Source organism: Camelus bactrianus, chromosome 6 (genome assembly GCF_048773025.1).
Source record: "Camelus bactrianus isolate YW-2024 breed Bactrian camel chromosome 6, ASM4877302v1, whole genome shotgun sequence".
In the NCBI taxonomy this organism is placed as follows: domain Eukaryota; kingdom Metazoa; phylum Chordata; class Mammalia; order Artiodactyla; family Camelidae; genus Camelus; species Camelus bactrianus.
In genome coordinates this window covers 28,360,730-28,385,200 of record NC_133544.1, presented here as the reverse complement: position 1 = coordinate 28,385,200, position 24,471 = coordinate 28,360,730, and the positions used below count along the sequence as shown (strand labels likewise).

Below are 24,471 nucleotides of genomic sequence, written 5' to 3'. Positions count from 1 at the left end.
AAGGCACCTCCCCAGAGCCGCAGCCTGCAGCCCGAGACCTGCGGACAGGGATGCTAGGCTCGGAACATCATTCAGGGTGAGGAGGACAGCAAGGGAGGAGGCGAGGCTGGGGGTCTAGGTGAAGGTGGCGGGGTTGGCGGGGGAGGAGCAGAGTCAGCCCCTTCTTTCCCTACTCGCTTGCCTTTTTGAACATGCTCCACAGACGGGGCTTGGAGGGATCGGTTCTCTCTGCCTGGGAGGAATGAAAAGGCGTATTGTGCGGTGGAGGGTCTGGTTGCCAGCCAGGAATCAGTCCTCCAAAGGAGAGGAGGAGAAAGGCAGAGCGGGAGGAGGCTGGGGGAGAGGCCCAGGGAGATAGCAGGAGGTAGGCAGGGAAGAGGGAGCGGCCAGGCAGTAGCAGGTCACCGCCGTCTGGCCTGGGAGGGAGGTCTGGGTTGCTCCTGCTCCTGGGTCCACAGGTGCGGGGCCCAAGGGGAGAAGTGGGGAAAGGAGGGAGGGGGCCCGATTATCTTACCCAGATGCACGTGCTCCGGGAGGGGAGGAGGGTCAGAACTTCAGACTATTTACTTAATCCCTTGGAATGTCCTTGCCTCTCTCTGTTCTTTGGGCCCCTTGTGTTTCACGAACTCCTTTATGGGCACATGTGTGGTAATTAACACATGCAGGGTAGGTCCCGGGCCATGTGTTTGAGTTTCAAATATCCATTGATCTGGGGCACTCCCATCTTGCTGCCCTTCCCTTCTTCTCTTTCTGTCCTCACCCTTGAAGAGAGATGGAAGGGGTATGTGCTTGTCTTGCGGGGGGTGAGGGGCACACATGCATCCACATGTGTTTTATTGATGCTCCAGAGAAATATCAGAAGAGAGGAAGGGACCCCCAGCAGCCCCTTGAGCCCTGACAATCTGCTGCTGCTAAAACAGTCCAAGGCTGCTGCAATTGAGAAAGAGAAAGGAATTTTTGGTTTCCATTGAAGTAGCCCGAAGAAAAATGGCTGGGAAGCGGAATGTGTTTAGAGATCATGATTTTACCCTGATTGGCTTTTCCTGGCCCCCCCACAGCTTGTCGATTTTGCTGAGGTGCTTCTTTTTGGGGTCTGGATGCTAGTGGATGTGGGGGAGTTTCCAGGATAACCAGACACAAAGTCAGGGACTGGTTCAGGCATCATTGCTTATGAAGTGTGGGAGGGACATTGTCGGCTTCCAGTGGGATGGTGGAGGGGCGGGTGGAGAATGATTAAGTGGGAGAATGATGGGAGAGCACTTGGACAGTGATCTCTGGCAGTTCTCTGGGAGCTTTCTCTTCTGAGCACCCATGACCTTAGAGATCCCGGGGTGTTGCTTCAATACATGGCAAATGAAAATTTAGGGTCATCAGGAATTTTATGCAGTTTCTTCTTTTCCAACTTGTAAGTGGTCTGTGAGTGAGCAGTTTAAGGAAAGTGAGAGGGAATAAAAACATTAGCAGACTTCTTCCATTTTTTGCATGGCCTTCTGTATTTGTCAAGGCGGTCTTTGAGAGAAGCCGAACTTCCCAAACCCAACCCCCCTTTAATTTGCAGAGATTTCTTTTATTCCCCACTGGCTGTTCCACAGGATGTGTTCCAAACAGAATGAGTCACAATTATTTCTCCAAGGTCCTTCTCTGGGTCTCTGTTTTTAGAATCTCTCTTGGCACCCAGTCTACAGGTTGGTGCCAACTTAGAGACCTTGTCACTCAAGTGATGGAGCAACTGACAGTCTCATTCAAGGCTGAAGGATGTGCTTAGGGCAGGGGTGATGGGTGGCAGGCTTCCCAGATGAAGGGACCATGTGGCTTCTAGCATAAGCCCTCAGGAGGGTAAAGCACACCAGAAGGAGGTTTACTTCATTGCCCCCAGCCTGGCTGAAGTGTGCAAGGCTGGCTGTCTCAGATGGTTCTATACGTGGTTCTATAATGTTCCCATGACTTTAACCTCTTCCCAGCAACCTCTTTTTTCTCGTTGCCTAGCACCAAGTGGGAAGCTGGATCATAGTAGATCTGTCAGCGTTGCCATCAAATGGCAGGAACCTGATTATCTACCAGCCTGGGTGGGACCTCTAGGGGTTGGCCTCTGCTCACACTGGATTTCCCTGTGGAGAGGCATTCGCTCTGGTACGTGCCTGCTGCCACAAACTGTGCCTCAGCAGCTCCAAGCCCACGAGAGGCAGCTCTTTTCCTCTGCATGCATCTTGCTGCTGCTTCCTGCTGCTCTGAGCCACCTGACCAAGCCTGGCATATCAGCACATCGACTGCAGAAAGGGTGTGCGTGAGTGTGCTGGAGTGTTCGTGCCTGGACCACATCTCCCTTCTACCCACAGTTAATTACTCTCCCAGGACGGCTCCATCTACTCAATGCCCCACCCTCTTCTCAGCCCCTATTCTATGTTCTCCAAAAGAAAGTTTATGCATGGAAGTTACTAAATTAAGAGGTTAATCTCTGCCGTATCCTTATTTCCAAGGACTGGAGAGGAAATGGGGGTTAGTGATCTGGAAAATTCTCTTGACCATGTATCCAAACAAGTCCCTGGTATTATTAGTAACCAATGGGGCTTTATACTTGGCTCTTTTATTCTTTCATTCAACAAATATTTATTGAGGACTTAGTGCCAGCCTTGTGACAGTCACTGAGGGTCCAGGGACAAGTGAAATGCTGAGAGTCTTCGCCTCATGGAGCTGCCGGGGATGAGTGGGGCCCACCGGCCAGTTCTTGGGCCCTCTGCCTGGTCCCTGGGTGGGGCTCCTGAAGTCCAGGCAAGGCAGCCCAGAGCTGGGCAGGCCACTGAGCATGTGGTCGTTTGCCTACTGCTCCTTGACTGAGCAAGTTCAGTTCCAAGTGTAACGCAGCAATTGGAGGGAGGCAGGGATTTCAGCCTGTGGGCGGAAAGGGCTCAGGGCCGCATCTGAACCACTTACCTCCAGCCCCGAGCGCTATGCGCTCCGTGGTAAAAGTCGAGGAACTGTCACTCTCAGGTCCTGTTACACCAACAGGTGCCCTTTGAAAGAAAGCCATGAGATTCAAGGGCTGCCTATCCCGGTGTATATGGAAAGGCAATGGAGCTAGAATAGCAAAACCAGTTTTTAGAAAGAAAAAGAAAGTGGGAGGAATCACTATCTGATTTTTTTGTTAAACCAACAGATCTTTAATGTTTTAGTCCCTTCACAACCCTTTATGAATTTTCAGTCCATGCTTCCCTTTTATCATCTGAACAAATGCCGTGACTCCCCATGTTTTATATGTTTATTTTATTTCTTTTCTTAAAAAAGGACAATTCTTTAGAGCCATTTTAGGTTCACAGCAAAATTAAGAGGAAGGTACAGAGAGTCTCCATATCCTGCCCCCACACATGTGCCGCCTCCCCTATTATCAACATCTCCCAGCAGAGGGTTCATTTGTTACAAGTGATGAACCTGCAGTGACCCATCATGATCACCCAAAGCCCATAATTTATATCAGGGTTACTCTTGGTGTTGAACACTCTATGAGAATGGACACATATAGAATAATATGCATCCACCACTGTAGTATCACACAGGGTATTTTCACTGTCCTATTGACATAGAGATCACTGGAACAGAATAGAGAACCCAGAAGTAGGCTTACGCAAGCATGGCAAGCTGATTTTTTGACAAACATGCAAAAGCAGTTCCAAGTGTAACACAGCGACTGGAGTTAGACATTCATAGAAAAATCAGCCCCCACAAGCCCTCAACCTAAATCTCACACCTTATATAAAAATTAGTCTAAAATGGATTTTGGACTTAAATGTAAAATATAAAGCTATTAAAACTTTTAGAAGAAAACATAGGAGAAAATCTTCAGAACCTGTATCTAGGTGAATCTGGAGCTTTGGTGTCAGAACACCAAATGCATGATCCAAAAATTTTTTAAATGGATAAATTGGACTTAATCAAAATTGAAAACTTGCTCTTCCAAAGATCCTGTTAAGAGCATTTAAAAAAAATACAGACTGGGAGAAAATACTTACAAACCACGTATCTGACATAGGACATATCTAGAATATATAGAGAAAAGAATGCTAAAAAACTTAAATGTTGAAAAACAGCTCAATTTTTAAATGGGCAAAATACATGAATAGACATTTCACCAGAGCACATGTGCAGAGGGCAAAGAAACACACAAAAAGATGTTCAACATCATTAGCTATAAAAAATGCAAATCAAGACCATGACAAAGTATCATTACCCACCTATTAGAAGAGCTAAAATAAAAGTAGTGACAATACCAAATGCTAGCGAGGCTGCAGGGAAACTGGATCCTTTATACATTGTCGGTAAGAATGTCAAATGATACAGCCACTCTGGAAAATACTTTGGAAATGTCTTTAAAAAGTAAACAACGAAACATATGCTTCTCACGTAATTGCACTTCTGAGCATTTATTCCAGAGAAATGAAACCTTATGTTCACACAAAAACCTGTACATAGATAGTCACAGTAACTTTGTCTGTAGTAGCCAAAGGTGGAAGCAACCCAAATGTCCTCCAGTAGGTGAAGCAAACTGCGATGTCTCTGTCCTGTGGAAGACTACTCGGTGATAAAAAGGAACACATTGTTGACACGTACAGCAATGACCTGGGTGGATTTCAAGGGCGTTATGCAAAGTGAAAAAGTCCAAACTCCAAAGATTTTATATACTGCAGAATTCCATTTATGTAACTTTCTGGAAATGACAAAATTATAGAGATGGGGGAAGCATTAGTGGTTGCCGGGTGGAGGGAGAGAGAGGAGATGGAGATGGGGAAGTGTGATTATAAAAGGGCAGCACGAGGGACATCTTTGCGCTGAAGAAATCATTCTGTATTTTGGTTGTGGTGGTGGTCACATGAATCTGCACATGGATAAAATTGCATAGAACCACACACCACCCACCCCCACAGACACAAACAAATGTGTACATGCAAAAGTGGTGGAAGGGGAATCAGGTCCGTGGCTTATACCAACATCAATTTCCTGTTTGTGATATTGTCCTCTAATGATATTACCTATATTATTATGTTAACTATTAGGATGTAACCACCGGAGGAGACTGAGTGAAGAGTACGTGGGATCTCTCTATATCATTTTTGCAACATCCTGTTGCAAAATCATTTCTATAATCATTTCAAAATAAAGAGTTAAAAAAATTAGCACAGTCTTTATGTGAACCCAGTCTAGAGCCAATTCTGCTACTGGTGCCACTTTTCCGCCACCTTCCCCTTCCCCTCACCGTCCCCCTCCTCTGCCTCTTGGTCCATCTTTGGTCTACCTTTTCCAACAGCCTCACGTTTCTCTTCTTACTCAAGGGAATGTGGAGCTTGGCAATGTGGGGAACTGCTTGCAAAAAGACAGCCTTAAGCTTGTGTTCACTTGTTTTGGGGGGAAGTGTACAGGTGGGTAGGTGGAATGTAAAACATTGATCTCTCACTCTGGAAAGGACCTGAAGTACCCAGATAATGCCTGTTCTCAAAGGGCAGAATCAGGACAGCTTACAGTACGTTTCTGAACCTCGTTGATCATGGAACATGCATCTCAGAAAATGTTGAGGTTAACTAACATTCGGTTTAGGTTAACTAGCATTCCATCCTCCTCCTGGTATGGTTCGGGTCAGATTTTTAAGAGACTTTTGCAAATAGGCACATTTGTCTTCCTGTGATGCCCAGAATATGTAATCGCAACTTTCACACTGAGTCTCTGAGTCACCTACTGAGGGAGATGACAGCTCTGGCATAGATGTGGTCCCTTCACAAGCAAGAACCTTCCAGCACTTCTTCCAGGCTGAAGTTTATCTCCATGTCTTTGTAAAAGATGGCCAGTGGCAGCCTAAATGAATACAAGAGGGAGGGTGACCAGTGATGGACATAGCTGGGGCAGAGCCCAGGAATCAAAGGGGACTCAGAATCGTTGAGACTTTCCAAATCTCAGGATGGGGGTGGTGGTTTCTTTTCCCCCCTTCTCCAAGGCTCCTCAGTCTCAGAGACCCCAAGAGATGCCATTAATACAGATTCCTCTTCTGGCCCCTTTGACACATTTGCTTTTGAAGGACCTGGAAGAGAAAGCTCTTTGTATGTGGTCAGAATAAACTCATTGTACACCCAAACAATTAACTCCTCAATGGACTTGCCAGCCCCTTGAAAGGCCCGGCCCTGCTTCCTTGGACTTCTTGGGCTCTATTCAGTCCCTTAAGCACACCAATGTTTTTGGGGTTTTGTTTTGTTTTGTTTGTTATTCTGAAAAGTCTTTCCCTGAGAACAGTCAGAGCGGATCAACATTGTCCTCAGCCCAGCATTTATCTCCACTCGCCAGCGATTGTCAATCAGAAATCAAAAAGCCAAACAGAGGCGGCTTTGAACGGTGTCATCGGGGGTCGAAGTGACTTCCAGCTGTCTGTGCGTGGGCCAGGCCTTCTCGCAGGGCAAGGAATTGTGCTGTCACACAAACCCACTGTCTGTATAGGCTCACAGAGCCCGTGCGGGGGCTGCGACTTTCTGGGGCTGCACCTGCAAGGACGAGGCGTGGTTGGGGGTTGGGGAATCTTGGAAGGCCAAACGCCACGGCTCTGGGGCTGGGCAGAATCCAACTGCCTCTGGGGCCTTGAGCAAATCACTTTCTTGCACTGAAACTCAATCTCTTTTTATCTGCCTGGTGACTTCCTCTGCCCTGGCCGGTGCTGAGAATAGTTGAAGAAAGCCACCTGCCAGAAACTTGGAGGGTCGCAAAATGTAATAACACTTTCTTTTGTTGTTCTGGACATCATCCTTGAGAAATTCTCTCAGGTTTGCCTCATTTATTTATTTTTAATGCTTCCAAGTTTACTTTTTACTTTTCTCCCTGTAAGAGAAACAATCATCTTTGAACTGGGTTTTTCCCAGTGTCCTAGCCTCTTCTCCTCAGTCTGGGAGAATATTATGGTACCAAAGAGAAATAAAGTCTTACTATTTGAGGTCTAAAAGAACCACCAAGACTAAGCATATATGCACATGAACTTATCGTGTGTGTGTGTGTGTGTGTGTGTGTGTGTGTGTAAACTGAGATTCAGGTGTATTTTTCTTTAAGACGTAAGAAAGCGTCTCCTCTGAAGTTAAGGATCACGCAAATAATCCAGCTGCTGCCACCTGATGATTTATCTGTAACGACTTTGGCACCCCCTTCCCACTTTGTCTTAAAAGCTTTCTTGAACTATAATTACATTACCATAAAATTTACCCATTGTAAATATACAATTCAGTGAATTTAGTACATTTATGGAGATGTGCAGCCATTAACAAGAGAACATTTCCATCACCCCAAAAGGAACCTTGTACCCACTTATGGTTATACCCCACTCCCTCCTCCAGCCCTCAGCACCTGCGTATCTGCTTGCTCTCTGTATAGATTTGCCTTTATTAGGGGTTTCATGTAAATGGAATTATACAATGTGTAGTATTTGTGCATGGCTTCTTTCATTCAGTGCAATGTTTTTGAGGCTCAGCCATATTGTTACACGTAACAGTAATTCATTCCTTTTAATTGCTAAATAACACATCATGGTATGTGTACGTCACAACTTGGTTATATCTTCACCAGCCGATGAACATTTGGACTGTTTCCAATCTGAGGGTATCATGAGTAATGCTGCTATGAATATTTATTTGTATACCTACGTGTCTTTGGGTGGATATATCTTTATTTTTCTTGGATAGATTCTCAGGAGTGGAATTTCTGGGATGAATGGTAAGTTTATGTTTAACTTTTTAAAGAAACTGCCAAACTCTTTTCCAAAGTGATCGCCCAATTTTACATACCCATCAGCAATGAATGAGGGTTTGAGTTTCTCCACATCTTTATCAACACTTGATAGTGTCTATTGTAAAAATTTTAGCCATTCTAGTAGGGATGTAATGTTATCCCACTGTGGTTTTAATTTGTGTTTTCCTAACAACTAATGATGCTGAACATTTTTCCATGTATTTATTAACTGTCCATGCATCTTTGAAATGTCTATTAGAATATTTTACCCATTTCAAAATCAGGTTGTTTGTCTTCTTATTGAGTTGTAAAGTTTACTTTATTTTTTATTTTAAAAACTTTGTGGGATTTTAATTCTGCAAATCCAATGAAAAGAAAAGCAGTTGGATAAGATGGTTTAACACTCATGGTATTATACCTTCTTTAAGAGGCCTTTGAAGTCTTTTACAGCTGCACAGTGTCCTGAGGCTGGGGAGGCAACCATCCTTCATTTTTAGAAGAGGATATCCACCGCCCAGAGAAGAAAAGTGAGGGGTTCAGGTTACCCAACTTAATGGATGTAAAGCTGGGAACTGGGATGTGACCCCACTGGGAGGCCAAGGGCACATGTGGAAGCTTTTCTCTCTCCCCAGGGCCCAGTGTGGGGCCTGCTGTTGTCCTAAGGCTTGCCAGGAAGCAGGCCTGATGTGGACCTTGGACTCAGGCCTTGGACCTGTGTTCAGTAGAAGGGTGCGCTTGTTTGCTGGGTTGGAAGCCAGGTGCCCAGGTGCCCGGAGATGATGGTCAGAGGGTCCTGTTGGCTTTGGCTTGGCTTCTCATCCTTTGGGCATCATGGATTTCACAGGTGGCTCTCCTGGCAGCAGCGCACCTTGTCTTTTCTCACTTCATAAAGAGTTCCATCTAGGGCCTCCATTGTGGCCATGCAGCTGTATGTCTTCACCCTCGGTGACCCTACCCAGCAGAAAGATTCACTCCCTGCACACAGCTTCATGCTAGGTGGGCTTCTGGGTCTGCATCTGGGCAATCGTGGAGGTCCTCAACCTGCAGAAGTGCACAACTTCCCCGGGGAGACTGCACCCCCTCCTTCCTCTCCTCCAGCAGCCTATTTCGGCTGAATACTTGACCAGATGCTCAGTGCAAGATTCTCATGTGGCTGATGGGAGAAATGAACAGAATATTTTCTATTGTCCCACTCCAGAGAGAGATACAGCTCTTGGAATATGGGAGGACTTTCACTGAATGTTAAAATATCCTATAAGCCATTTGGCACTTGGCTTGTCACTGTTGTCCCTCTGGGAATGTTTGATTTTCTCACTCTCCCTCTGTTACCTTTAAGAGTCCGAAAATGAAGCCACCCTGGGTGGAGAGGCTGAGCACGCTGTGCTGGGCTATTTATATTGTGAACTCTGCATCCGGCAAGGGCAACAAAATGGGCACTGCAGCTGCCAAAAGACTTCATTCAGTGGTTCATTGAATTCAATGGAAAGAGGCATTAATAGAGTCAGGAAAGTGATGCTATTTTAAAAAATGACTTTGTGTGGCTCCACTCTGTGTTTATTCTCCCTCAATGACTTCCAGATCAAACTTACACAGTTTGGAATCAAAAGATGACCATTCTGGACTCCAGTTTGAGGCAAATAAGATATTCAGCATCATTACTCCTCTCTTCCTGCTGCATCTCATCTCTGGGGATGACTGTCGGATAGTTCAGGATCTCCGTGGCTCTTGTGGGAGCTGGGTCTTGGTCGGCACAAAGAGCAGCAGGCTCAGGTGTCACACGACTGTCAGGTTGCTGGCCTCAGCCTCCAGTCAGGGTTTGGGTCTCCATGGCTCTCGAATCTTAAGATCCCAAGGGAAGGGCGTTGGCACAAGAAAGGGATCAGGACTCTGTGTTCTTTCTCCCTCCCCTGATAAGACGCAGGGAAGTTGGCCAAAAGTTCTAGGAGCTCCAAACAGTGAAGGCTGTTACTATTGGTGGTCTGACTGTGCTGCAGACTATCTGAGACCTTGCATTCTCTGTAAATAGTTAATGGGTGGAGAATAGTGTTCAGTTCTAAAAGATCTCTAGGGGTCTTGGGTGGAAGAGATTGTGTGACCACAGTGTCTGAGACCACAGCGCACTCCTTCCCTGCCCCTGCCAATGGAGAAGACAGAAAAATCTCTGACCTATGCATTCTCAATACAGGTAAAGATACCTGCTCCCGGCTTTCGCCAAGGAGGTGAAAATTGGTTCCTGGGGCACAAAAGAATCCTTGTTATTTTTACATCTAGAGCACGGATATGCATACAATACATAAACAGATACACAGTGTATCTTTGCTATTAAAATTTCATTGGGAAAGTGATTAGGAAAAAATGTCTAAAAATTCTCCTTACTTGGGCAATAATTCTTTTAAAAGTTGAGAAACACTGTTCTAAATTCAGGTTTTGGGGATCTTGATGGACATAATTCAAGAGTCCTGAAAGGCATATAAAGTCTGCATTTACTCTGACCTGCAGAGGTTCTAGTTCTGCAGAGAGAGCTGCCAACACTTCTAGGGCCGTAAGTGTTAGGACTTTGTTACTGAGAACTCCCTGCTCCCGTGACCTGTGTTAGAAATTTCAAAGCAAATCCAGGGTGCAGTTACTCATGTTCCATCCCATTTTGTTTGCCTCCATCTCTCCTTGGGAACTGGGGTGCATGCTGTTTCACAGTTAAAAGTGTTCCAAGGATTCCCGTTTCTTTGCAGTTCAGCGTGCTGGAGAGAGAATGGTGCTTGCCTTCACGCTGTTTTTAGATGAGGGTGGAGAAATTGGTAGGAGTTTGGGAGGGAATGGCACCCTGGTCTCTTGGTTCCCCTCAGCTCTTCCATCAGCACCACTAGAAAGATACTGGGCTGGTACCTTTCACAAGAGGGCAGGGAGGAGCTGGGGACATCAGAGCTTGATGCCCCATTTCCTAACATGCCTGGAGGGAACTCGGGGCTGTTGGGGAAGGTAGCCCTCCCTGCCTTCCTGGGGAAAGAACAAGGGCTAACAGAGTCACACTGGGGTCACTCAGAGTGATGAGTCCTCCGGAGCCATGACAACTTGGCTCCCTTCCGTGGAGTGGCGAGCACACACCTGGGTTTGTCTTACTGTTGGTGTCTCTCTGTGATTCTCTCTTCCTTCTTGTTCCTTTCTTCTTTCTTTTCTTTCTCTTCGGTCTGTTCCTTGGGACTTGGCCGGGCCATGTGCAAACCCCAACCATTCAACAGTGCTGGAGAGTAGATAGTATTTACCTCAATAATGGTAGTCTCTTTTCGATTCTTTTTAACCCTCAATTCAGATGACGGGTCTAAGCCGACACCCACGATGGAGACGCAGCCGGTGTTCGATGGAGAGGGTAAGCTTTTCTATTACTTCAGATTCGAATTCTCCCACCCGTTTTCAGCTTTGGGGAAGGTATTTCCTTCAGATGTTTGTGTAAGCTTTACTATTATTATTTTTTTCTTTTTTAATTTCAAATTTTCCCCAGTTTTAGCTGGGTTGTTTTAACCTTTTAAAAAATGCAAACCCTCCCAGGAACTAGTACACTCTCCACTTCTGGAAAAGGCCTCTGTTCTCACCAGGCTTCCTGCCTGGCTGCTCGTGGCCAACAATAACAGAGCCTGGATGGACCCTGCAAGCTGCCAAGACCAAGGAGCCATGGCTGAGAGAGACAGTCAGGCCGGCAGCATCCCTATTCTAAACAAATCAGCACTTACAAGTTCCTGGAGTGCTCTGTGCCCAGCATTGTGCGAGGCCTCTGGGGGATGAAGGAGACACAGATGAGATGGAAGCCTTTGCTCTCAAGAGAGCAGCAGCTATTGGAGAGCTTTACATATGAGATTATATGGTCTCAGTTTTTTGTTTTTTGTTTTTTTTTGTAAGAGACATTTATGGAAGAAAGGGACCACAATGGTGTGGGAAAAGAGTGTGTGAACAGAGAGAACTTGAGCTGGATCTTGGAAATGCGGGGGCAGGAATCAGGAGTTCCTGACCGGGGGACTGGCGTGGAAAAAGGAAAGAGTATGGTGGACACAGGGTATAGTGACAAAAGTAGGGGAAAGAGACTGCTGAGCGGAACTGGTTTGGCTAAGTTGTAGGGACCTTGAGAGTTGAGTCAAGACATTCGGGAGACGAGAAACTCTAGGTCAAGAGAAATAGTGGTGTTTGGCGGTACGAGGAAGGCTGGTATCGCGAGAGGTGTGAGGAGCAGGCAGAAGGAGTCTGGTACAAGAGGCTGCCTTCGATTAGAGTTTCAGCTACTAGGAGTCTGTATCCCAGTTCTAAGAGGAGGAGCGGGAAGCTTGGCAGGGTGCAGTTTCTAGAAAGTCTAACAATAAGGTTTAGTGCTCAGTGCAATATACAACAACCCTTTAGTAGCTTCCAGCCGAGTACATCCAGCCTCGGATCATAAGACTGGACAGTGAGACAGAGGAGTAAGAAGAAATGATGCCACTGGTTGGTACTGTGGCTAAGGACGTCCCTCACCCAGGCTTGGTTCTAGATAGAAATATGAGATAGCCTTTGCAGCTGGTCACGTAGTGGAACTTATGTGTGTTCATGCCTAGAAGGTCAAATGTTTCTGTGATGTACAAATGTCCTAGATCATTGGCAAGTCTGGGACCTGGGAAGATTGGTTGGGGAATGGAGACCATATCAGCTTGGAAGATCTTCCAGACACTCTCCCTGAATATCTTGTCATTCTACAGTGTGTTCAGGGTCACTGTCAGATTTCCACAGCACCTGTTCACTGGGTGACCCAAGCCCTGGAGAGCATGGAGACCCCCTGGAGCTCACTGGATGGAGGAATTCAGACTGTTCAATGAGGAACCGTTAGAAAGGGGATGGAAACACGCATTAGACCCATTACTCTCTCTCCCATGTGGAGCCGAGTCTCGGCAAGCTAAAATCTGTTGTGGCTCAGCTGTTTCCTCCAAAATGGTCTCTGTGGTTTGTTTGGCGTTCATTTGTTGATTTATCCCCTTTAAATCTTCCTCCAGGGAAGCAGCTGAGAGAGACTTGGCTTGGCCCGTGCTCCTCACCTCCTGGGATAATATTTTTATTCCTGGATGGAGTGGCTCAGTGCCTCCAGACTCAGACCACTCTGCCTCCCAGTATAGGAGGCCCTGGTTGGCTCCTATGAGCTGATGGAGAGAGGGGCTTCCATAGTGAGAAAGCATGAGGACGTTGGGACAAAGTGGGCATGGAGTGAGGGAGATAGCTCAAGTTTAGATGCCTCAGTCTTTTTAAAAAGCTATTAAAAAGTCTGGAGGTTACACTCCAAGTTATATATTCTCTTTGCCCAGACTTTATTTTCTCTCTCCTTTTTTTTCCCCCAGAAATCACAGCTCCCACTCTATGGATTAAGCACTTGGTAATCAAGGACTCCAAACTGAACACCACTAATGTAAGAAATTCAGGTAAATGTCCTCCCTTGGATCACGTGCACACCTGCCCTGTCCGTGGTTGCCACACGGTTGCCACCGCTGTGTGGGCTTGGGCAAGTCATTTAACCAGTTTGGTCTTCAGTTTCTTCAACAGCTGTAAAATGAGATGAGTGAGATCCCTTCCAACTTTGTCTTCAAGTAAGTGCTCTGGGATCAGCTTTCATGAGTAGCTGATCCTCTTAGCCAAAAAAATTTTGATTGTATATTTTAATTCACTTTCTATATACCATGCAGAAGAATTTGAAAGAAGAATAGCTGGACATAGAGAAGTTGGACTTGAAATCTTAAGAGCCTTGGTTCTATGTGTTTTTAAGGTTCTAAATAGCCACTTACAATTATGTCTTTTCTGGTCTGCTCTTTTGAGGGTCTTGTGAGTGTTCAGGTTTTGGTACTGGCTGAACCCCTTGTGGAAAGGTGGTAACTTCTGAAGAGTGATTAGATTTGTAGGATTTAATTGTAGAGTTCATTTACCATCAATGAAGACCAAAGTTGATGAAGTTCATTTACTGTCAACAAAGACCAGCTGTCCTTCAACAAGAAGATGTATTAACAGACCCAATCTGTATCTCTGTCGGGGTTGGGGGAAGTCATCCTTCTTTCAACCTCAGACTTCACTGAGAGATATGCCGCTTGGCATATTTATGTCTGGTTGTTGGATTTAGCCATATCATCTTTTCCTGATAGATAGCGAGGACTGTAAACTAAAGATACATTCTCTTCAACTAGTGGGCAGAGTTTTGCATGACCATTAATTAAGGAGTGTGCTGTCTTTGGTCCACTTTCGGTTTATCTGTATGGTATACCCGCTCTGTCCTAAGTGTGGTGGGGACCAGAGTGTGTGGAATGGTTTAGACCATGAGATGAATCCACGCAGCACTGGTTGATTTTCTCTGTGACTTGAGCTTGTCAGTACCTCAGCATGTGTCTGGTTCTCTGTTTGATAAAAGCTGGGGGAGGTGTGGGGTGATGAGGTGGGAAGGAAACCACGTAAATTCCCATGGGCCAGAGTCTTTGATAGAACAGTGCCTGGTTAAAGCACTGGTTTTGGAATCAGCAAAAGCTGGGTTCACTCTTGGCTCCAACACTTAATGAGTGACCCAGTCAAATCAAAGCCACCTCTCCTCCCTGCCCCCACCCTGTCCCCAGGAGCCTCAGTCCTCAACTGGGATCATGATCTCTCCCTTAAAGAACAGTGAGTAAAGGTTAACTGAGTTAATGTCTGTATGGTACTTAACCAGTGCCTGGCTGAGTGATAAACAGTGAGTGCATAATAAATTGTAAGTACAATTGTATTTGTTGGTATCATCATTAATGGTAGGAAAAATGGGAATATTTACGATAATGCTTGTGGTGAGAATTTTTCAATCAGGAAAGAATTTATGACTGTCACCCTAAGCAAAAAGCATCCATTAGGAAGCTGCTTCTTAGAACCTTCCTCCACTCCCCCCTCACTGTTAGGCAAATGTGATAAATCAAAGAGAAAGAGTTTGGGTGCCTGAGTATCTGGAAGTGACATCTGCAAAAGGTCCCCGCATTTCCTGAGCTCCTGGTAAGTCTGCAAAGCCTCTGTATGAGGCTCAATTCTCATTCGGTGACCAAGGGATGGATAGGAGGGTGAGTTCTCTCTGAAATTATTCAGCACTTTTTCCCTGAAACACTCATTTGACAACTGAGCAATTACTTTCATGAATTTCTTCACCTACCAGTGGTTAATTTTTCTACCTGGGTCATGCTCTGTGAAGGCAAGGGCTTTCTTGCCTATTATATTTATTAGAGAATCTAGTTCAGTGTGTTTGATTACTTTGGGGAAGGATGGAGGAGAAGAATCATCATCAGTAAAGTCAGAATCATCAGCATCATCACAGCTGGTCTGTGTCAGCTATGCGTTTTCTCATTGAGCGTCACCAGAACTCTGTAAGTATTGTTACTGTCACCATTTTACAGAGCTTATTGTCCTCATCTTGTCCTCAGGCTGAGAGAGAGGAAGTAACTTGTCCTGGGTCACAGCTAGTAAGTGGAGGGGCTAGAGAAAACAATTTCTCTTTGGGGACAGAGCGCCTCTCTTCGTGGGCGAGAATCTCTGTGTCGAGTCCAGTGGCGATGTCAAGTGTGATGACATTTGCTTCCACTCAGGTCCTTCCGCTTTCTGTTTCTTCTTCCCTTGTCTAGTTTCCACTTGGGTGAATATGGGGTCATTTTGAGAAATTATTTCCAGGCAGGTACAACCACATTCCTTTTGTTGGAGGGACCCAGCCACCTTTACTTTTCCCTGGTTGGCAGTACCAAGTTATGTCTGAAAGGCTGGCGTCTAGGACAGGATAGCTGGGGAGAGCTAAAGGTCCCCTGGGAGAAACCGAGGCCAGGGATCATTATCAGAGATCACTACCATAGGCATATTCTAATAAATTAGGGGTTTTCTCCATCATGATCAAGTGGTAATACTGACTGAGTGCCTGTCAATCTTTTTGATGTAATTATGTGTGAGGGACATGAAAACACATAGGCACATAACAGGGGTTGGTAAATGACCACTTGCCTGTTTTTGCAAATAAAGTTTTATTGGAACACAGCCAGATCCATTCATGGACATACTGTCTATGGCTGTTTCTGTACTTCAACGGTCAAGCTGCATAATCGTGACAGAGACCGTCTCGCCTGCAAAACCTAAAATATGATCTGATCCTTTATGGAAAAAAAGTTTGCTAGCCCCTGGTATTGAAATAGATGCATTTGGGTGGGAGTGTGTGTAGAGGAGTGTCTTTCTCACGTTTTGGGCCCTTTTCATAGACACAGGGGCTGTGCCTCCTGCAGTGCTTCCTGACGTACCCCCGGGAAGCCTGCATAGCACAGAGCTCTTTAGGCAGCTCACGTGGCACTTTCCACCTCATACAATCGTCATGCCTTGCCGTCCTGTTCTGTGCACGCTCTCACAACTGGGTTGCCAAGGAAGCATCCCAAGGCTTGGCTTTCATAGGCGGGGGGTAGGGAATCTTTTGTATATGGAAGAAATAAACCATGTAGTGGCAAAAGCACAGGCTTTGGTATCATGCAAACCTATAGACCTGGCTTCTGATGCTGGCCTCCCACTGAGAGGCTGGGAGACCTTGGGAAATTTATGAACTACCCTGAGCCTTGGTCTCCTTAGTTATTTGTTAAAGTCATTAGAGCCTTGCTGGATTTTTTCTGAGAATTCAGCAACCTATCTCAAATGCCTGACACATAGTAGGTACACATTAATTATTTTTTTAAAAAAATTCGATGGAATATCTTTATGCATTGTGCTAGCCACTTTTCACATGATCTCACTGGGTTCGATGAGAAGTCAGATATACTTTGAATGGTAACTTGAGCCTGGGTAGCCAGCTCTGGTACGGACTGGAGCCTGTGGGTCAGGCCTCTGGGGTGGTTGCCATTAGAGTCTGACGGAATGTTCTGGGTCCAGAAAAGCTGCCGCCTCCTCCTCTGGGGAGGCTGGAGTAGACTCTGAGAGCCGGCGGGGTGAGAGCTCTTCTCAGCTCTCTCTCAGAGGCAAAAAGGCCATCCCAGTTTCTTTTACACCCCAAACATCCTTCTTTCACACTCAGACCCTGTGACGCCAGGTTTGTTTTCTGGCCTGAGGACTGTTGACATTGGAAAGGTTCCACTGGGCAGCTGAAGTTTTGCAATAACATGACACACATGCCTGCAGATTTATCCTGTCTCCTTCCCTCCTCCTGGAGGTTTTGGTCCTTGTTTTTAAGGCTTTGTCATGTGTTCATCGTGGTCAGTGTTGCCTTCTGAGTACCCGGCAGGGTCAGCGTCAGCAGGTTTGCCTTTTCAACTTCTCACCTCCATTGCACCGGGAGTTCCTGCTGTGACCAGGGAGACAACACACCTGGTGGCGAACACCCTACAATTGGAGGGCGGGCATCTTCTGCTCTTCGAGTGTTGGCCCGAGACTCTTGTTCTGCTTTTATAAGAAAACAGAAACTCTTGCTGAGTTTTTTTTTTTTATCAGGAGCTAGTGACCAAGGAAGGCATTTCTTAGCATAACTAGAATTGTAAAAAATTATAATCATCTGTATCTTACAGAATAGAGTAAAAAGATTAGGGAAATGACAAAAATAAGGCTTCGTCTCATTCTTAATTTGTATCTTACTGTTTCTAATTCTACTATAGGCAGACACTTTCCTCCAGCTGTGATTTATAAAAGTCTTTTTTTTCTTTTTTCTGTAGGACAAAGTTCTGTGCCTTCTCCTCCGGGAAAATACTATCTCTCAGGAAATGTGGTCCGTGAACCTTTATTCTTTGTGCAAACAATGCCCTCAAGGAACGTCAGAAGGCCCTTTCCCTCTGCCCCCCTTGTGGCCTCTGGTGGCGCCTTTTGGCTTCCCTTCTCTTTCTTTCCTTTATCTCCATCTTTTCTAGTTAATTTCTTTCACGATCTGATGAGATTTCAGAACCTGGCACTGGGGCTTAAATCCAAAAGGATGGTGCCTTTCCTTCCTGGCCTCCTTGCCGGGCAGACCTTCCTTCTGTTCATCTGTGAATGCAGTAGCTGGTGGTAGTTCTGCTCCCTGGAGACAAGCCGTCAGCCAGGACATAAGGCGGAAAATAAGTACTGCCACGGCAGTGTGTCCCTTGTATGTGAGAGTGTTTGCCTCGCTCCCCATCCACACCAAAAGAAAGCTGTTTACAGCATCCTGTCCTGACCTGCTGGTGTCAGCACGGTGCTCTTCTCGGTCTGCTTGGGGCCCGTTAGGCACGTTTTGGATTAGTCCTCCCTTACCTGGATGCTCCTGCCGGGATGGCTGCAGCCAGGACTAGGATTTGGGGTCACAGAGGCAACAGCCCCTCCTGGGTGGATCCCCCACCCCCTAACCAGCGCTCTTGGCCTGCCCAGAAACCGCGGGGTGATGTAATGACCTGAGGCCTGGAAAAATAAACAGTTCTCAGGGAAACCAGCAGTAGCTGTTGTAAGCAAATACCCCACAGCCACCTGGAACCTCGCACATGACGTGCTTGGAAGGAAGAATGAGTAATCCACTAACGTTAGCAGCCGCGGATGGGTCTGGGCTCGTGTGCATTTAAAATATCTATATAAAAACAAATTCTTGATGTTTATTTCTATAAGCGGCCTTCTGGATGTCTGCCCATCTATCTTATGCAGGTGTCTTGGCCCATCATGGCCAGTAGAATGGAACCGGGGCCGGGGATGTGTGGCCATTCCTATGGCTTTCTCCCTGGCAACACAGGCCTTTCTCCAGTTTTCCCTTTGCCAAGAGGAGCCGTAACACATTTGGAGGCCCCAGGGAGCCTAGCCCCGCAGTCTTTTTAACCTTGCTTTATAAGTAGCCTTCCCAGGGGCCTTGCTCCTTCACCCCACATTGTCTTCTGGGAGCACGGAGGTGCAGCAGTGGTGGGTAGGAGTGGTGTGGGGGTATGATCCGGCCTCTGGAACTGGCTCCACCAGCAAAGATTGTATTTCTGTAGATGAGTTTGTATGCTTTTTCATGTTGATAGCAAAAACCATTATGTCCCAATGTTTTCCTTTTGGCCTCGGCTGCTAAAAAACTGGAATCGAAGGTATTGCAATTGGGTCCTTCCAACTTGCTAGAAGTCAGCTGCTTTTGTCTAAGGGTCCTCGTTCTGTGTATATTTGTAAAATGGCTTTGGAAGTAGGCAGGGTATATATCTTAATAACACACTCATACGTGCAACATTACTGTTTTGGGGAATGAAGGGTCAAGTTATGACACTTTATTTGACAAATTGGAAAGTCTCTTCCATCTCCCCCTTGGCCTCTGACCCCTCCTCCCTTCTTGCCTGAATTTGCATTTGCTAGCTCTGGTCCTTAAGGGACAGAGCTTGTCAGGTCAAAGTCAACAAAGTTACTGAGAAGAACTGGGAAGCAGACAGCTTGCCACTTCTCGGTACTTGTCACGGTAGAACCCCTGTGAAGTGTTCCGTACTCTTTTTGGTGGAAGGGTCATATGAGCTCCCTTAATGGCATGAGTCAGTAGAGATGGAGGCTTTTATAAAATTTGAGTGGATGTGAGTCAGTGATGCTTTGGGGGAAAAGTTTTTTAAAAATGCCTATATACTATATTGGGACAATCCATTTTAAAGGAACTATCTTCTGTCGAATTTTTATCTTGTTTTCCTCCATTTCTCAGTCTCTGTGTGGAAGGAAGAGGTCACTGCTTCAGACAATGGTGAGCCGTGAATGGCCATTTTAGGTTCCCCAGAGAGAAGTTATGTAGACCCGTTGGTTGGTTTGTAATTTTCCCTCACACCCCCTCAGCCACCACACTTCATCCCAGCACCATGCCCTATTTACAGAGCCTGCTGCAAACACTCCTGTGAGTGGGTGCACCCAGGACGTGGGGCAGGCATTGTTCGTCTTGTTCTGGAAGGAGGGCCTCTGGGCCAAAAGCAGGTTGGAACACAGCGTGACCAAGAGGGTAGGGGGGACAAGGTACAAGGGAGGACCTGAAGGACCCCGGCAGCCTCGCCCCCTCACTCAGCTGCTTCCCGGTGCTCGGGCTCCCCTGGGACGGGGGAGGCTGAGTTGGATCAGTCCCCTGAGCCGCGAGGAAGTGCACCTGATCCTGTCTAGTTGTTAGGTTGGGGCCATGGGAGCCGTGTCATCTAGCAGCACAGCTTTGTTTCAGACGAAGGAGAGGGGCCCAGACAGGTAAGGGCCTTGTCCAGGGCCACAGGCCCGTCAGAGCCGTCACGTGCGGAGGGAAGAAACAGAACCATCGGACAGTGGTGTGCCAATGGAAGAGGGTGCTGGTGCCGCCCACCCCAGAGGGGAGGAGTATTCTGCCACAGACATTGTTTGGAGTTGCTGGCATGGTGATCATAGAAAGTAGACTGATTCTTAGTTATACGATCATTTTTTTACATAAACTACAGACAGTGTGCCCCTTATTGCCTGGACCTGGAGCAGGAGGTGCCCACCACCCCGCCCTTGGTCAGACCCTGTGGTCCACATAGGAGACTGGTCATTCACAGGGATGGGTCAGGAAGGCCAGGGTTACTCCACGTGTGCTGAGGACACTGCTCCCTGAGACCAGCTAATAATCTACCATTTGTCAACTAACTATGGCGCCAACTTAAATGCTTTACATGTACAATTGCGTTTCATCCTCACAAACACCCTGTGCGGCCTGTGCTGTTGTTGTCCTGCTTTTGCAAGTAAGGCACCTGGGGCTTAGAGAGCAGACAAGTCCACCGCCTCAGGTCACAGAGTGAACAGAGGTAGAAGCTGGTCCATCTGACCCTGAGCCCATGCCCTTGACCACCATGCGCTTCTGCCTCTGTTCCCACTGCTGCTGACTTCCATGAGCAGTGACAGAACCCTCCACATGCCAGGCCTGGGCCGGAGTGTGTGGGAACAGGAGTGCTGGGCACTCACTCTTGCTTTCAGCCTTGGAGAGGAAGCCCAGGTATCAGTGATACTCTTGTTCCTAGAATGTCTTCCCTTGGACTGTTGGAGTTCCCGCTTGTGTTTGGCAACAGCCACCCTGCTGAGGTTTTATACCATCCTCATTTCTCCTCTGGACCAGAGCTGAACAGCATCTCTTCTCTTGCCCTCCTCCAGAGAACTGGTCCAAGTTCCCTTTGTAAGTTACGGCTGGGCGATGATGTTATTTTGTGCATGTCATTTGGCTGCCTACTCTATGGGGCAAAGGGCCTTTAGATTAAACTGGATGGAGAAACCCATTCTAGTGGAAGAGGTGACCGTTTTAAATTTGTGCATATTCTGTGTCTGTCCTCTCTGCCTTCACCCCTACTTGATTCACACCTTATCACAATTTCAAGCGTTGACTTTGTTCTGTGTGTCAGGGCACCTGCATCTTCCTTTCCCTGACAGGGCTTCTCCTTTTCTAGGCCTATTTTCTGTTCCAAAGGGAGCCCTGAGCAATGGTCCTGTGGGTTCCCGTCCTCTTCAGGGGGTTCTTGGAGTCCCTGGATGACTCTCAGACTTGGGGATTGGCAATGGCCAAGTGACAACTCAGTGCCAGGCGTGATGGAAGGGCAGAAAAATGGTCCTCCGGGGATAGGCGCTGAACCCTGAGTGGCTAAATGAACAAAAAGACTGATCAGTGATGTCCTGCAAATCGCCCCCCAGGATCGTGGACTCCACAGCATCTCCTCCCTGGAGACCACATCTTCAGTCCCTGGGCCAGCCCTTGAAAAGCAGGAAAGTCAGTGCCTTCAAGCCAGGTCCCTCCGGTCCCTCCTTTTGTTCCTGTAGCCCCTTCCTCGGCCAGAGTCCCTGCAACTCTTGCAACAGCACACACCACTCACATGCCAACCCAGAGACTCCTGCGGCAGGAACCACGCGATTTCTTATGCCTCTGGAATTTCATGTTGTGATTTCAGAAAGCCTGTTTTTAACACACGGCTTGTTATTTTGGGTTATCCTTCAACATTTCATTCATTTTTGATAAGAGGCTAGGTGGGTGTGAGGTATTTGAAAGGGTTTCAGGGTAATTGTAGGTGACACAACACTAGTGTTTTCCTTAATATTCTTGGCCCAGTGGGGTGATTCCTTTTGCAACAAAACATAGATAAGCTCCTTTTGTTTTTCAGGCGGGTAACCTTTCATTGATTTTTTCCCCCAAGAAAATCTAGTGCTTGGTGGTCTGAGGGTTGAGTGTGGCATTTCCCAGGATGAGTCAAAGGGACAGATCTTCTTTTTTCAGCCTCTGTGGTCTCATCCTCCCCGCCACCCTCTACTTGGCATTGACTCAGCATTGAGTGGTCCCATCTCCGAAGTGTCAGGCTAGAGCAGAATCCTGTGGCTGGGGATGGCACAGCAGGGATTCAAGCAATAGAGCGTTTCTTGGACTAAATACTCTATGAATTCTATGTACCCGAGACTCCATGGTTGAGTGAGGTGCTGGGGGCCAGGGATGGGTGTGGGGAAGGATCAGGAAGGATGCGGCAGAGTCCTTGCTCTCAGGAGCTTGCAGTCTCATTAAGTCCTGGTGCCAAAGGCCAGGGGTCCAGGAGGGAAACAGACACTCTGACTCAGCAAAGGGAGGCTTCCATCTAAGTGGGGCCCCCAGGGAAAGCTTCGAGGATAGAAGAGGCCTGGAATGAGGGTAGGTTAAGATCTTGTGGCTAATTCCTCTTTCTTTCTTTTTTTTTTTTTAATTGAAGTACAGTCAATTACAATGTGTCTATCTCTGGTGTACAGCACAATATCCCAGTCATGCATATACATACATATATTCATTTTCATATTTTTTCCATTAAAAGTTATTATAAGACATTGAACATAGTTCCCTGTGCTATACAAAAGAAACTTTTTAAAAAATCTATTTTTATATATAGTGGCTAATATAATTGCAAACCCCCAAATTTATCCCCTCCCTCCCCCTTTCCCCAGTAACCATAAGATTGTTTACTAAGTCTGTGAGTCTGTTTCTGTTTTGTAGATGAGTTCATAGTGTCCCTTTTTTGTTTTTTTAGATACCACCTATCATATGGTATTTTTCTTTCTCTTTCTGGCCTACTTCACTCAGAATAACAATCTCTAGGTCCATCCATGTTGCTGCAAATAGCATTATTTTATTCTTTTTTATGGCTGAGTAGTATTTCATTGTATATGTATACCACAGCTTATTTATCCAGTCATCTGTCAGTGGACATTTAGGTTGTTTCCATGTCTTAGCTATTGTATATAGTGCTGCTATGAAAATTGGGGTGCATGTATCTTTTCGATTTAGAGTTCCTTACAGATATATACCCGGAAGTGGGATTGCTGGGTCATATACTAAGTCTATTTTTAGTATTTTGAGGAATCTCCATACCGTTTTCCATAATGGCTGCACCAAACTACATTCCCACCAGCAGTGTAGGAGGGTTCCCTTTTCTCCATGCCCTCTCCAGCATTTATCGTTCTTGGACTTTTGGATGATGGCCATTCTAACTGGTGTGAGGCAATACCTCATTGTAGTTTTTATTTGCATTCCTCTGATAATAGTGATATTGAGCATTTTTTCATATGTCTATTGGCCATTCTTATGTCTTCATTGGAGAAATTCTTGTTTAGGTCTTCTGCCCATTTTTAGATTGGGTTCATTCTTCTTTCTTACTATGTCTCACAGAACTTCTCTGACCTCCCAGAGCCCACCGTGGTGCCAGCACACACCCAGTACCAGCCTGTGTGAGAGCCTGGGTCCAGGAAGGCCCCTGACCCCTTTTGCATCCTCTTGGTGAGCCCTAGTCTCATGTGTTACCCAGGACCCCGTGTTAGGTCTGAGACTCCAGGGCACCCTCCTCTCTCAGGACCTTGTCCTCAGCCCTATCAGCATCTCACTCATGTTTTCTGCAGTATAAGCAACGCCAGTCAGAACAGCCTGAGCAGGTGCCCTTAATTACCAGCAGAGTGTCCACTCAGGAGAGGACTTCTGGTTCTTTGTTGGGACGATTGCCTCATTCATCAAGGCATCTTCCCAATACACGTTTCTATGGCCTGTGACTCTCCTCAGCTTTTCTGTGTGTGGTTTTCTGTAAGATCTGAGTTTTTTCTTGGTCTCATTTTTCATAAAGATCTTGGGGTGGTTAATTTTAGGAGCCAATTTGGCTAGGTTACAGTCCCCAGCTCAGTCAAACACTAGTCTAGACGTTGCTGCCAAGGTATTATTTTAGATGTGATTCACTTTTATAATCAATTGACTCTGAGTAAAGCAGATGACCTTCCAGGATGTGGGTGGGCCTCATCTAATCAACTGAAGCCTTAAGAGCAAAACCTGAAATTTCCTGAAGAAGAAGGAATTCTTCCTCCAGACTGTAATGTAGAAATCCTGCCTGAGTTTCCAGCCTGCTGGCCTGACCCATTGATTGTGAACTCAAGACTGCACCGTCATTTGTACCTGAATTTCCAGCTTGCTGGCCTAGAGCCAATTCCTTAAAATATTTCTCTCCGTATGTGTAAGTCCGTATCCATATCCATCTATATTTATATATATCTTTGTTAGTGGTGGTACTGGGGATTGAACCCAGGACCTCTATTTGTATATATCTTGAATTAGTTCTGTTTCTCTGGAGAACTCTGGCTGCTACTCATCTTCTCTGACGACTGCCTACTCTCTTCTCCCATCTCCCCTAGCCTCCATCACCATAAGATCCCCCTGTTCCTTCTCCAAAGAGTTCAAGATGTGACTGGCTTACCATTCCCTGCTCACTTGGGTATTGGGTTACCCAACGTCCCAGCTTTTGTCTGAACCTTCCTTCAGCAGCTTCCCCCCCCTGGAACGCAGCAACCAGAAATAAA

At 46.4% G+C, this 24,471-nt stretch overlaps 1 protein-coding gene across 3 annotated transcripts in view; it reads left to right on the top strand.

Moving 5' to 3' along the window:
* Positions 1 to 24,471, top strand: part of SMOC1 (SPARC related modular calcium binding 1) — a 135,112-nt gene that overhangs the window by 86,784 nt on the left and 23,857 nt on the right. For 2 of the 3 annotated variants that reach the window (XM_045522161.2, XM_045522160.2), the window contains exons 6-7: positions 11,018 to 11,107; positions 13,089 to 13,169. In XM_045522161.2, the coding sequence (XP_045378117.2) occupies positions 11,018 to 11,107; positions 13,089 to 13,169 (171 nt within the window). The remainder of the gene's footprint in view (positions 1 to 11,017; positions 11,108 to 13,088; positions 13,170 to 24,471) is intronic. The other variant, XM_045522162.2, reaches the window with a different exon arrangement.